Source organism: Uranotaenia lowii, chromosome 1 (genome assembly GCF_029784155.1).
Source record: "Uranotaenia lowii strain MFRU-FL chromosome 1, ASM2978415v1, whole genome shotgun sequence".
Classification (NCBI taxonomy): Eukaryota; Metazoa; Arthropoda; class Insecta; order Diptera; family Culicidae; genus Uranotaenia; species Uranotaenia lowii.
Genome location: NC_073691.1, coordinates 138,798,314 through 138,813,170, shown reverse-complemented (window position 1 = coordinate 138,813,170; position 14,857 = coordinate 138,798,314). Strand labels below are relative to the sequence as shown.

General features: G+C 39.6%; 1 protein-coding gene and 1 long non-coding RNA gene across 2 annotated transcripts; one reads left to right on the top strand and one right to left on the bottom strand.

Moving 5' to 3' along the window:
- Window positions 1-8,588: 8,588 nt before the first annotated feature.
- On the bottom strand, window positions 8,589-10,797 carry LOC129756768 (uncharacterized). Its single transcript, XM_055753765.1, has 2 exons — window positions 10,356-10,797; window positions 8,589-9,719 (listed from the first exon to the last, which is right to left on the bottom strand). The coding sequence occupies exons 1-2, from the start codon at window positions 10,636-10,638 to the stop codon at window positions 8,632-8,634; spliced, it is 1,371 nt and encodes a 456-aa protein (XP_055609740.1). The 5' UTR covers window positions 10,639-10,797; the 3' UTR covers window positions 8,589-8,631.
- Window positions 10,798-10,833: 36 nt separating this feature from the next.
- LOC129756769 (uncharacterized) lies at window positions 10,834-11,772 on the top strand. The gene is made up of 3 exons (XR_008739530.1): window positions 10,834-11,028; window positions 11,111-11,314; window positions 11,376-11,772. It is a non-coding gene; the product is annotated as an uncharacterized LOC129756769 (long non-coding RNA).
- Window positions 11,773-14,857: the final 3,085 nt, after the last annotated feature.

The following is a 14,857-nucleotide window of genomic DNA, read 5'->3' as shown; positions in this document are numbered from 1 at the left end:
AATATAAAACAATAAAAAAAGAGATTTTGTTCTAGAAATTTTGAAAAAAATATCAACTTGTGGCTGTCCCATATGAAATATACCCGCATAACAGTCCCATATGTGAAATATCACGGATTTGGTTACTTTTCAATGCTTCTTTCGGCGAAATAGTCTTTGATTTATTGCTTCGAATCATTTAAAAAAGATTTAAACTCACTTGATGTCGAATTATGCACACTAGTTCTCGAAGGCAGGTCAGTAAGAAGGAAGGAATGTCTTCCTGAGCAAAAAACTAACCGATGCAATCAAAATCGTAAAAAGATTCAACTTACAATGAAGAATTCACGATATTTTTCCAACAGTGTGTTTCTTTTTCTGATAACTGCATTTAGAAGTTCAAAAATGATCAATTTAAGTTTAAGAAAGTAGCTTGGTTAGCAAAACATATTCTGGATGGGACTGTTATGCGAGTAGATTTGAAAAAGGTCTCAAATATGCTCGCATAACAGTCCCATAACGAATAAAATGGTGCTCCCGACGTTACCGATGGCCCAATTTCTAAAATTTCAGGTCGTACGATTCATTCCATCCCCATCGCTCAGCAAGTGTGGATGCGTTTTATTTTTCAACCGTATCGAGTGCTTGTACCGCTTTAAAGTGAAAAGTTTTCACGAGTTGTGATCTGGATTCTGCTGATTCGGTCGCCAATTGCCGGATTCAGCCAGTAGCGGAGTCTCTTTAGCCCCGCCAGCGGCTAGTGTGTGGTTCCGACACCTGCACAGGAGCATCAGGAGCTGATTTGTGCCTGCATTCACCATCAGCACCAGGCAGATCATCAGCAGAGGAGAGCGAATTGTGTCCCCCAGATTGGGGTTTTAATTCCGTGGCGGTTATCGGACGGATCCGGTTTGGATTGCCGTGTCCGGTAACGGATACATTGGTCATTCCCGCTGCTCGTTGACGTGACAGATCCAAGTCAGGGCCATCTTCAATCAACGAGGTTTAAAGACGAAAAGCGTTTGTTGTCGTCTCATCGTCAAGGCCAGCTGCTATCAACAAAGCACCACGTGGTTGGTGGCAACAAAACCAACACTGAACAAAAATTTGCTTAGAACGAAGTGCATTAAAAAATTGTAAGTCTTTTTTATTCTTTTTTCACTTTTTCTTCTTACTTTTTTTCCCTAAATTTTTTTGATCATTGCTTCGTTCATATTTTTAACACTGGACATTCGTGTTCGTGTGAATAAATATGAGCGAAGGCGGGGGGTTAAACCCCTTAACTGAGGATGACGAGAATATCTCCTATGAGGATGAGGAGTATTTGGAGGATTCGGTTTTTGCGGGTCTAATTGTTCTCAGATGGAGAACGATTCTTCATCTTCCGCGGTTGAGAGTAGAACAACCCGGCTCCGAAGATATGCAGAGAGCTCAACTTTCTCTGGCCCGTGGGTGGTTTTTATCCGGCCCAAAAAGAACGGTAAAAGTTTGAATGTGGTTCAGATCCTAAAAGATCTGGCGAGGTGGCCCTCCGTAACTAGTGTGACCAAGGTGCGTACAAACAAACTGCGCGTTGTTGTGGGCAACCTGAAGGCTGCAAATGAAATTGCTACCAGCAATTTCATAAATTTAGAGTATCAAGTTTACATCCCGTCTCGAGACGTAGAGATCGAGGGCGTGATCACAGAAATGAGTCTCAAGGAGGAGTACATTAAATCGAACGGCGTTGGTAAGTTCAAGAGCCTTGATTCAACTTCGGTTGAAATCTTGGATTGTCGCCAACTCAGAACTACCACCGTCGTTAATGGAGATAAAAAGTACTCTCCTTCAGCCTCATTTCGTGTTACCTTTGCAGGTACCGCCCTCCCTCACTACGTCTTGATTGACGGAGTTTTGAGGCTTCCTGTGCGGCTCTTTGTGCCTCGTCCAATGGAATGCAAAAATTGCATTAAGTTGGGGCATACAGCTTCCCATTGTTGCAACAAGAAGCGTTGCCCCAAGTGCGGGGAGGTTCATGGGGAAGGAGCGTGCTCAGCAATAGAGCAGAAATGTGTCTATTGCGGGGGCTCACCCCATGAAATTTCCTCGTGCGAGGCATTCAAGAGTCGCTGGGATAGTCAAAAGCGCTCTTTGAAAGAACGGTCGAAGCGGTCTTATGCCGCCATTTTGAAGAGCGCGGCGCCTTCGGTCCAGTCGCATTCTAGTAATATTTTTTCTGTGCTGCCAGTTGACAGTGAAGATACGGATTCCAGCGATCAAGATCATCCGGTTATTTTCGTCGCAAATTCCCGGAAACGTTTAAAACCTGCCCCTAAGTCCCCCAGAGTTCCACGAAAAATCCCAACAGCTAGCTCCCCAATTAGAGTAGGACAAAAACCATCATCTTCTGGTAAAGAAAAACCTGTCCCTCCTGGATTCACCATGAGTTTTGCACCCCAGAATAAACCAGAAGTACCGGAGACTTCTAACACCCCAAAATCTAAAATCGCTTTGTCAGAACCAACTGCTCAATCGGGACTGTTCAAGTTGTCTGACATTTTGAATGGTGTTTTCACGTTTTTTAACGCAACGGAATCAATCAGGAGCATTGTAACCTCGATGCTACCTGTTATAAAGACATTTTTAAAGCAACTGATGCAAACTTGGCCCCTTCTTTCAGTGTTTATCTCTCTCGATGGCTAATTTAAGCCCAGAGGTCGGAGATATCACTGTGTTACAGTGGAATTGTCGTAGTTTAATCCCTAAACTGGACCCGTTCAAATTTCTTCTTCATCAAATTAATTGCGATATTTTTGCGTTGTCTGAAACATGGCTTTCTTCACAATCTAACGTCTCATTCCACGATTTCAATGTTATCCGTCTGGATCGTGATGATTCTTATGGAGGGGTGCTTTTAGGGATCAATAAGCGCCACCCCTTTTATAGAATTCACGTTCCTTTATCAGGCGGAATTGAAGCTGTTGCATGTCATACTACTATAAGAGGTAAGGACATATGTGTTGTCAGTTTGTACTGGCCTCAGAGAGTTGCAGTGAATCGAAGTCACCTAGAGGACCTGTGTTCAGTTTTGCCTGAGCCAAGGTTGATCCTGGGTGATTTCAATTCACATGGAACTGTCTGGGGAGAACAATTTGACGATAGTCGTTCTACTCTTATCTATGACATTTGTGACAGTTTCAATTTAACAATTTTGAACACGGGTGACAAAACACGAGTACCTAAACCTCCTGCAAGACAAAGCGCAATTGACCTCTCACTCTGCTCAAATTCACTATCATTGGATTGCCAGTGGAAGGTAATCCCTGATCCCAATGGTAGTGATCATCTGCCAATCAAAATAACAATCACCAATGGGGTCAACACTTCAAATTCAACAAATACGACGGCATATGACCTCACAAGACACATCGACTGGAAAAAGTATTCGGACGCAGTTATTTCAACCATCAATTCTGTGGATGTCTTACCTCCGTTGGAGGAATATACCTTTCTTGCCCGCTTAATTCATGATAGTGCAGTTCAATCTCAAACGAAACCCATCCCAGATACATCCGTTCGTCGAAGGCCTCCCAATCCATGGTGGGACAGTCAGTGTACTAAACTTTACGTGGACAAATCGAATGCTTTTAAAGTTTTTCGGAAACACGGAACCCTGGATAACTTCAACGCGTATTTTGCTCTTGAGCAGCAATTTAAAAATCTGATAAAGGGGAAAAAACGTGCGCATTGGCGTAATTTTGTGGGAGGTTTATCGCGGGAAACATCCTTAAGCACTTTGTGGAATGTGGCACGAAGCATGCGTAATCGTTCTTCCACGAACGAAAATGAAGAACATTCGCATAAATGGATTTTCAATTTCGCACGGAAAATCTGTCCAGATTCGTCACCTGTGCAAAAAATCATTCGAAGAGTGTCTCCTAACAGATGCGATCTAGATTCCAGCTTTTCAATGATGGAATTCTCACTTGCTCTCCTATCTTGTAACAATTCAGCTCCGGGAGTTGATAAAATAAAATTCAACCTGTTGAAAAACCTTCCTGATGCCGCCAAATTTCGCTTGTTGAATTTATTTAATCTATTCTTAGAACACAACATCGTTCCCGAAGATTGGAGACAAGTGAGAGTTATTGCTATCCAAAAGCCTGGGAAACCTGCGTCCGATTTTAATTCGTACCGTCCAATAGCGATGTTGTCTTGCATACGAAAATTGATGGAGAAAATGATTTTGTTCCGATTGGATAAATGGGTGGAAACAAATGGTCTCCTTTCAGCTACTCAATTTGGGTTTCGCAGGGGCAAAGGGACAAACGATTGTCTTGCTTTGCTGTCTTCAGAGATACAAATGGCGTACGCAAAACGTGAGCAAATGGCTTCAGTGTTTCTAGACATAAAGGGAGCTTTTGATGCAGTCTCAATAGAAGTGTTGTCAGACAAGTTGCACTCCCGGGGTTTGCCTCCTCTTTTGAACAACATCTTATACAGCTTGCTTTGTGAGAAACATCTGAACTTTGCTCACGGAGACATTTCAATTAGAAGGACCTCTTACATGGGTCTCCCGCAAGGTTCATGTTTGAGTCCACTTTTGTACAACTTTTACGTAAGTGACATCGACAGTTGTCTTTCTGAAGGCTGCACTCTAAGACAACTTGCAGATGACGGTGTAGTGTCTGTCACAGGATCTACTGAGTATCATTTGCACAGACCTTTACAAGATACCTTAGACAGATTGTCAACTTGGGCTTTGGGGCTTGGGATTGAGTTTTCTCCACAGAAAACGGAGATGGTTGTTTTCTCTAAGAAACGTAGACCTGCTCAACCTAAGCTTCAACTCCTAGGCAGAACGATCACTCAATCGAGGTGTTTTAAGTATCTTGGGGTTTGGTTTGATTCCAAGTGCACCTGGAGATCCCATATTGAGTATCTGAAAGGAAAATGCCAACAAAGAATCAATTTTCTCCGATCAATCACTGGCACCTGGTGGGGAGCCCATCCAGAAGATCTTTTAAAATTGTATCGAACTACGATTCTCTCAGTTATGGAATATGGTAGTTTCTGTTTCCAGTCAGCTGCCAAAACTCATCTCATAAAACTCGAGCGTATCCAATATCGTTGTCTCCGCATCGCTCTGGGCTGTATGCCCTCAACGCATAACATGAGTCTTGAAGTTTTGGCAGGCATTCTCCCTCTTAAAGATCGATTCAATTTACTATCACTTCGGTTCCTCATCAGGTGTGAGGTCATGAACCCACTGGTGATTGTAAATTTTGAAAGGCTTCTTGAGCTAAATCTTCAATCTAGATATATGTCTATATACCATGTCTTCATGTCGATGCAGGTAAATCCTTCTTCGTACTCTCCAACTCGTGTTTGTAACCCAGACTACGACCATTCTTCTGTCCAGTTTGATTTGTCTATGCAGCAGGAAATTCGTGGAATCCCGGTCCAACATCGTCCACTATTGATTCCAAGAGTTTTTGATGCTAAATATAGACACGTCGATGCTGATAAAATGTACTTTACCGATGGGTCCCTAATCGAGGAATCAACAGGATTTGGAGTGTTCAATGAAATAACTAGGGCCTCTTATAATCTCCAGTCACCATGTTCTGTATACATAGCGGAGTTAGCTGCTATTCACTGGGCTTTGGACACCATCGCTTCACGGCCTGTGGGACACTACTATATCGTAACAGATAGTCTCAGCTCTGTTGAAGCAATCCGCTCAATAAGACCGGGAAAGCACTCACCGTACTTCCTTGAGAAGATACGGGATATTTTGAGTGCTTTAACAAGACGTCGCTTTTCTTTCACCTTTGTTTGGGTTCCCTCGCATTGCTCCATAGTGGGCAATGAGAAGGCAGACTCTCTGGCAAAGGCGGGGGCGACGGAGGGTGACACGTATCAGCGTGAGATAGTCTTCATCGAGTTTTATTTCTTGGTTAGGAGAAATTCTCTTGTCAACTGGCAGCGCAAATGGGACGAGGATGAGTTGGGTCGGTGGCTCCACTCGATTATCCCAAAGGTAAGCCTCAAACCCTGGTTTAATAGGTTGGACCTGAGTCGGGATTTTATTCGCATATTTTCCCGTCTTATGTCCAATCATTATTCCTTAGACGCGGTACTCTACCGTTTTGACATTGCTGGCAGCAATTTGTGTAGTTGCGGCCAAGGTTACCATGACATCGAGCATATTGTTTGGTCGTGTGAGGTCCATCTTGTCACCAGAACGAATTTAATAGACTCCCTTCGGGCCCGAGGAAAACCACCCAATGTTCCAGTGAGGGATGTGCTAGCTGTGCTAGATTTGGACTACATGTTCGAAATTTATCTTTTTCTAAAAGCTATTGATCTTCGACTATAATCCTTTTTATTTTCATATTTCCCTTTCTATCCTCCTTTTTCTTCTAATCAAGTGTTAAACTAAGCATAAAAATTGTAAAAATACAAAACGAGTTTGGCTCCTTAAAGCCTAAAGGTATGAGCCGTTTCAAATAAAGAAATTTATAAAAAAAAAAAAAAAAGGTCGTACGATTTATTATGAAAATCTAGAACACATTCCATCAAACGATTTTCGTTTATGCTGAATGTAATGGTTATAGTTTAAAAATATATTCCAAAACAGAAAAAGCTGATTTTCTCGCTTGCTTGTTTTTGTATATGGGACTGTTATGAAAGTAGGGGCAGTACATTGCTCTCAATAAAGGTGGTTTTTGAGAAGGTCCTACGCCGTTTAGCCTAAAGTCATGATAAAAAAGGGTTTTTTTATATTTTAGTTGGAAAAAATAAGTTTACATTGAAAATCTTATCAAACTTGCTAATTCCAAGTAAGAAACCTAAATTTTTATATTGACCAAATAACATATAATGTTGGAAATATTTTCAAAACTCAAAAATTCAGTGAAAGCTATGTGAATGTGAATGTGAGCTAATGTGAATGCAATGTGAATGTTCTGTCTGAGACACAGATTCTATAATAAAAATTTGCTCAAAATTCTGTGAAATTGCAGATTTTTCTGTGATTTCGGCAACCTTATGAATCACGATAAATTTATGTTTATTAAAAATTGTGGAGACGTTAAGTATTTAGCTCAATTGATAAAACAATTATTTCCCAAACCGATTTCCATGAATTCGAGCTCAATCAAACAGTAGGGAATCGTATAGGTTTTCAATACAAATTTAATCTTAAAGTATTTTAAAATTGCTAACCCGGCGTGCTTTGCTACACTTTGTAGCACTTAAGGAATTTGTGTTAAAAATAATTAGAAGTTTTCAGTTTCAATTTCAACATAAAAAAAATCTTCTCAAATGAAAGCTGTTTTTCAAAAATCGAATAGTAATGGCAATGAAGATTGATTCTTATTCTGTAATAATGACTTCACTTTATTGGCTTCATTAGTTTTCGAATTTTGCCTAAAAATATGTATGGAAGCCTTCCTCCTCCTTGCCTTCACGTCATCCATCTGAAAGAAGGAATCGAAAAACATTTCTTGTAGGTACCCCAAAAAATTAACTTTTTTTGTGCCTGGTTTGGTATGTTGTGACACCAATTAAAATAGTTTTTGGTTCTATTCGAACTTAATTTTACATATTTTCTGTCCGTATGCCCTAAAGCTTTATATAATAAGAAAAATTCAAAAGAGCTACATACATTCAGGGGTAAAAACTGTGTGTGAGATATGAGGCATAAGGCAGCGCATCTAGCGGTTTATTTTGGAAGCTAGTAATTCCGCTCAAGATCAAAGATGGTTCCACCCAAGTTAATATTTTACTTTTAAAAACTACGCGATTAAATGATATTTTGATTGAAAACTTTTTGCAAAACCCTAATAATGCTTTTTTATGAGTTTTTCCACTATTTTATTCAATAAGAATCAGTTTATAACGGTCAACGGTTGTGTTTCAAAGTCGGAAACTTAGGCAAATGTACTTTTTATCAACATTTTTTACTACAAGCAGAGAAAACTTGGATTTTGAAACAAAACAAAACTGACTTTGATTCGAAACATACATTTTTTGGAATCAAACTACTGTTTTCTTTTAATTAATGAATTATGGGTTTGAATCAAATTGATAATTTTAGAAAGAAAGAATTAATTCTTTGAACTGAATAGTTTTGGACTTTGATTTTAAACAAATTCTTTGATTAAAAAAAAAATTGTTTTATTGCATATTTCTATTAAAACAAAGTAAATTTTCTTTTAACCAAAGAAAAAACTTTCAACGGAAGAAATCATTTCTTTAAATAAAATCTTCAAACTTAGAAGAAATTTTGGATTGAACAAGAAGAATTTAAAACTGAAAAACTGAATTAAGGTTGGCCGATCGTTTCAGTTGCACCCCACTTCCACAAAACCATTTCCCCCGAACTCTGCAGCGCTTCCATTGCCTATTCTAACCGAATTTAGTTCGAATAATTACTAATTTATAACTGTGGGTTTCTAAATTTAGTAAAACCAATTATCGTGCCTATACAGAATATTCTAAACACAATTTTGTGAATCCGTTAAGGCATTTCGGAGCAGCTTTACAGCGTTACACGATAATTTTATATAAAAGATCGATTGACAATGAAACGTATATAAAACAAGTTTATTTTTTTTATTCAAAAAAAATAACAACGAAGTTAAACAATTAACTAAAATCAAGCCATCAGTCTTCATTAGCAATATGACATCTTAATTTTGACTTCTTTTTCTGCTTTGCTGGTTCACAGTTGCGATATAGCTTTTTCGATCTTTTTCTAGATTTTTTGGATGCGCACATCTCTTCTCTCATGCGCAACATTATCGCATCAATCATTTCCTGCTTGACTCTATCCTCATCATCAGTGTCCTTGATGATGGTTGTCACCTGCTCGGAACACATAATAACACAATTTGAATGTATTGCGTTAGATTCGTTCCACGCAGTAGAAACTTCAATTGTAGGTTCTTCAATTATATTCAGTTCGCCTTTGCAACAAGATTCATGCATTTGCGGTTCTGTTATTGTGGTATCGGTTTGATCTATCAAAATAGTTTCGCCGTCATTTGCTATATATGAGATGGATTTTGTTCGTTCGTGCGCTGAACTCAAGTCGTCCGAACCAATACCACTGACCACGCTGGTTGTGGATTCAGCTTTGACTTGTATATTTTCAATAACCATCTCTGGAATTCCGCTACTAGTTGTTTGAGATATCTGATTGCTTTCATCTTCTTCTGGTTCGATCTTTGCAACTGAAAGAAAATCATCGGAAGTACCTGTTGGAGCAGTAATGCCCATGGCAGAAATTTCCATGCATTGTTCCAAAGGGATTGAAACTAACGGAACTGGACGTCCCTGATCTTGCTCTTTCAGGAAGCGATTGTTTTGCTGCACATTATCCCGCCAATTTTGGAACAATTTCAAATTTTCATCACAGCTGACGCAAATAAAACAGTTAAAATTTGATTCACAATCCAAAGCTACTCCTGTCAGCGAATTTATCAGCTGGATGCGAAAGGCACAATCGATATCACAAGGAAACAATGGCCGTATGCGGTCATCCTCTTTGAGGCATAGGCTGCAAAACGAGTTTTCTAGCGTCATAACTTGAGCTGCTTCGGGTCGTTCGCTGTCAGTGTCTCCAGGACTGATTGGTTCAAGTTTTGTGTCGACACACAACAACGTTACTATCCTGCAGCGAATATTATTCGGCAAATTTTTTGAAGGAATCCAGTCTTCATGGCCGCATTCGTAGACCCCGCTCGGGCGCCCTAAAAAAGCAAGATATTCAAGTCAATAATTGTTTTGTAGTGTAGTTATGATTACAATTACAAATAAATTTGTGATTTAGTGTTAAGATTTAGAGCTATTTAAGGATGATTTTATGAACGGCTAATCGTACAAGGATGTGCTGAAAAAAGATTGTTGACTTCTTTAGAAATTTTTTATTCAAAATTAAGATACCTAGCTATATAAGGTAGGCACATACCTACAAACGATTGCAAAAGCACTATCGCAGGACTTAAATCTAAATTTTAAATGCTCAATTTTTTCATAGCGTTATTGTTTATTGGCAGAGGCAACCTAGTTCTCCACGAGTTTCGCTCGCTTATTATCCATTCAGAAGTCTACAAGTTTTGATCAAATTGTGAACCTCAAGGAGGCGATTGCGACCCGTAAAAGTTGTCAGTGTTGGGTGGGGGTGAGCATCAGGTGAGTATGAGGGTGAATGTAACAAAGCAACCATATATTTGCATCGTTTCGGGTGACGATTTTGAAAAAGTTTGCCCCCGTGCCAGTGGAAAAAACGAAAACGCTAAGGCAGTTATTTTGGTAAGTACCGTGGCAACGAGTATGAACAAATTTTCATTTTTTTTTAATAATGACCAGGAGTACTGTTCGCTTACCTTTTACAAAGTGACTTGAGCAAATTTTAAGCTTCTTTGAGTAGTCCTTTTCTTCCAAGCCTAGAACGCGTAACCAATAGTAGAATCGTTTTTGGTAGAGCTCCTTTTGACTTTTCGTAGTGTTCCGCCTGAAAGGAGGATCCTTCGGAACGAACGTAAAATATTGCCTAACCGAACGAGCTACGGTTGTGCAGTTTGGCACACAACACCGGATTGGCAATTGTGGACGTTCAAAATAACTTGGCTTTGTCCGCATTACTCTTAGCACGCTGGATTTGGTCATCCTCAACGTCCTCAACACAGCTTGTAGTGTTCCGTTGTAGTTAATTTAAAAATTGTTACAAACGCCTTCTTAATGCAGCTAACGAAATTGTTATTAATTGATTTTATAAAATTTACTGAATAGCAAAAAATTGTTTACCGCGTACAGGGTTGCCAGGTGCCTTGATTTGTCTGTGATACACTCAGAATCAAAACAACCCAAAACCGACTTTGCCAGGGCAGTAAAATCAAGTTCGGCTTGCTTTCTTAATTTTGGGGTGTTGTCTATGCACCAAAATCAAAGTTCGTACCTCGAACTGACCACCCCAAAAAAAATTCCCTGTTTTCTGAAAGGTTGTTTTTGTTCCCCAACAAGTCAGTCGTATACGATATATCGGTTGGTTGATGATTGGTAAGAAGATTTGAAAATTCTCACGATTCTCGCGCGTTATTTTATCAAATTTATAATTTTTCATACGTTTTATCGAATGTAGATCACACAGAGATAAGCCACAATTCGAAAGCGAGCATTGCCATAAGCGATTCATAGAAACGAAAAAATACAAACGGCAGCGCAAAGAGGAATGTTAAGCTAACAGCTCCAGAACGGAAATCAGCTGTAACGAATGTCTTCGTCCGTTCCGCAGAAAAAGGGATCCGATGGATCAATTTGCCAGAGCACATCTGATAATCCTACGGTAAGTCCGATTCTGCCTATCATAATCAGTCTTATTTTTTCACTCTCAAACTCAACCGCAGGTACTAGTTTTGCCGGAAACAAATAATCCTCTATAAGGATTATGTTTGCCATCGGAAGCTGGCAAAACCCGTTGAATACAATGCACTATATTCATGCAAAACAAACAAAGCACAGCACGCTGCCTGCCAACTGCCTGTTTGGCCTGTTGCGATGGCACCAAAATTGTCGAAACCGGAAGAAGCGAATGGCGATCTGGAAAAACCCGGATTTAGTATTACAACTCACTGAAGACGGGAACTGCGGTTAACACTACGCTGGATGGTCCAAATGGTTCTTAAAGGAGTGCCAATCTCCGGGAGGCAAGATAACATAAAACATTTCAAGACATTTTTCATTCCTGGTTGGTGTGGTGATCACCACAATTAGAGCATCATTATGGTCTGGCAACTTGTTTTTGTAAAGAATATTTTAATTCTATAATCAATAAGGATTTTCATTAAAATAGATTTTTTTAAATGAATAACAAATTGTCATTTTTTCAAATATTTTTAATCCCTTTTGATAAGTGGGTCATTAAATAAAAATATCCCAAAAAAATCCCAATGCCCCAAAATTAAGTTGCGAGAATGACGTTTATTCTCAAGTTTGAGAAAACCCCCGCAAACTCATTTTCGTCGGGAGCCAGTTTCATCCGATTTTGCGGCATTTCAACTTGGTTTTGGGTTATGACGGCCAAGAGTGTAGCTGTTCAGACACACACGCTCTTTTTTTTAAACTCAAAATTAAGTAGTTTTGGTTCAAAACAGCACTTCAGTGGCTTCCCTCAACTTTGAGTTTGTCTGGGCAATAGCAAAACTAAGTTCTAATAGGCATACTCAATACTAAGTTCGGCTGCCGAACTCGAATTTATCCTTTTTTTCAAGGGTAGCTTATTTTCAGGGAATTAAAGGATGATTAAAATTTGTTGTACCCGGATGTAGCTGTTCCGGTACAATGCATTGCAATCACAGAGCGGTGGAAAGTTTTGACGCTCCCGGTCGAAGAAAACTTCCGGATGTTACATCCTACTGGAAGTAAACAACATCCGGAAGTTTCCGGACATTCTAAGCCGCTCACCGTATGATGACAATGACGGACAGAAGTTTACGCTGACACGGTGAACATGCATTCCTTCATAGTCTTCCGGTAATTGTTCCGGAACGACAAAATTTTGTGACGTGTTCGTTGGTTGATGTTCCGGTTCGAACTGAACTCGCTAAGTGTTTTCAGTCCAACAAAGAGAATTCAATTTTTAGTTCATATGGTTGAACTCAGCTTTGCTCCCTCGCCGAAGGAAAAAAAGGGATCAATTTTGAGTTCGCAGTTCGAACTCCGTTTTGATCCATCGCAAAGGGGAAAAATGGTATTTAACTTTAAGTTCATAGAATCGAACTATGTTTTGAACCACGGTCGTACTTAATTTTGAGTTAAAAAAAAAGAGCGTGCAGATTTTGCCTTATACCGTATTTTTTTTTATCTGGAGGCAAACTAGAGGCAACCTAGGTTCGCTCTAACTGCTGTCATCGTGCTCATTTATTGCTCGAGAGGCAACCTAGGTTCGCTCGAAAAAGGGACGGAGTCGCCCCGAGAAGAAAGTCAGTTTTGCGAGAAGTCCACCAATACTCTCAACGTTGTTGTCAAAACATTAAACAGCTGTTTTTGGCTGAAAGCAAAATAGTTGAAATAATGAACGGGAAAATGATGATTGCCGCGATTTTGAACCTCCCAGCCAAGCAAAATCGTACTATCTGCTGTCCAGTGCAATCCGGACACGAAAAAAGGCAATCCGGATGTGAAGACCCGAATGAAGAAATCTAGAAGGGAGAACAAAATGACAGCAGCATGTAAACATTGCGCTCGTTCTCACGCACACCTACGTATGGAATAACTCGAAACCCGAAAATCATTTTTTTATTCTGACGGTTCCAGAGCCAAATCCGGAATCAAAAAAAAAACACGCCATTAATCTCTGCTCAGTGCACAGACTGTCAAAATCGAAGGTAGTGTGGACCAAAGTGTGTATACATACGAGGTGTAACGGTATGAGAAACTCCCGACTTAGCCATTTTGATTTGGCTACTATGGAGTACGTGGAGTTTGTTTACCAACAAAGCCCTCAGCTCGAACAAATTTTCCGATGTTTACAAACAAACTCACTGAACCTCACCGCCTACTTACTGACAGAGTCAGAGAACCTTGTGATCTAATAACCTTGGTGTGGACTAGGCTTTAAACTCAATCATTGAGTTTTTTTTTCTTTCATGTACCCCTTGATTCGACTCTTTACTCATGCGCATAAAGCAGAAAAATGTTTCAAGGGGTGAGGCGTAGAAAGAGAGTCGATAGATAGGTAAAGTTATGGAAAAACAGGGAACTCTCCCTATAAGTTTTTAAAGATTCCAATTACTTTGCTTTTGCAAATAACAGAGTATTAATAGACGCCATTATAACAAAAGTGACCAGTTTATCGTAGCCTTTGAGATGCCATCCGTGGAATCTGCCAGCGGTTCGGTGGGAAGCACGCAAGACGTATTTTCTAACCAACAGGACCAAAGCCTTCAGCAAAACAACCCGCCGAACAATGGTAAGTCGAACGGGACACCACCAACTTTCTCGGTAGATCAACAAGCGGATATTTTTGACCCGTCACTTCCCGATCGGGATCCAGACCGACAACTGACGCCAGCCGACAGAATCGAACATGTAGAGGACAGCAACGCCATGGATTTGCCAGCCGTTCGCGAATTTACCCAGAACGACAAAATCAACAAGTTTCTGCTGAATTCGTTCTTGCAACGGATAAACGAAACGGATCTGTCCCAGTTCGATCGAACGGAGACAGATGGAGGAAATCCTACGGATCAGGAACAAGATTTTGAGATGTGATTAGCCAGTTTTTTTAGGCGTGTACAATTCTATGTATACAGAGAATTGTACACGCATCTATAAATAGACATGTTGCATTTCCGTTTTGTTAAGTTTAGTGAATCATGCAGTCGGATCGAATGAGTCAATTAATATTCATAAGCAAAACAATAAAAATTGATGCCAAATTTTATAATGTTGTTTAAGGCTAGAATTTGAAAAAAAACCTTAACCCTCTACCCTCTACTGCATATTAAGTCAAAGTGAATCTAATACGATGGTCTAATCTAATAAATGGTCTCATGAACGCTTACTATTCTCCGCTGACTACTCTAAACTGTAAATTCCTTTTCTAAACTATCACCACTATCACCCATTTTTTCTTCAAGCCTCAGCTCCTTGAGCTTTTTAAACGCAATTAAAAAAGTTATTAATTTTTCTTTGAATATTACATATACTTACCTATAATATGTATAGGATGATAGAATCGTTCCAATTCCATATTCAGAACTTCAAACACGATCAAATATTGTTGGTAAGGTTTCGATAAAGTTAAGAATTTATAATTATAATAGTGTTTATAATACTATAATACGTACCAATAATAGTGAGTGCGATGCGATGCGAACCGGCGAAT

Coding starts and splice junctions, on each gene's coding strand:
- LOC129756768 (XM_055753765.1), bottom strand. CDS start 10,638: ATGACCAAATCCAGCGTGCTAAGAGTAATGCGGACAAAGCCAAGTTAT. Junction 9,720..10,355: donor CTCAAGTCACTTTGTAAAAG/GTAAGCGAACAG, acceptor TTGCTTTTTTAG/GGCGCCCGAGCGGGGTCTAC.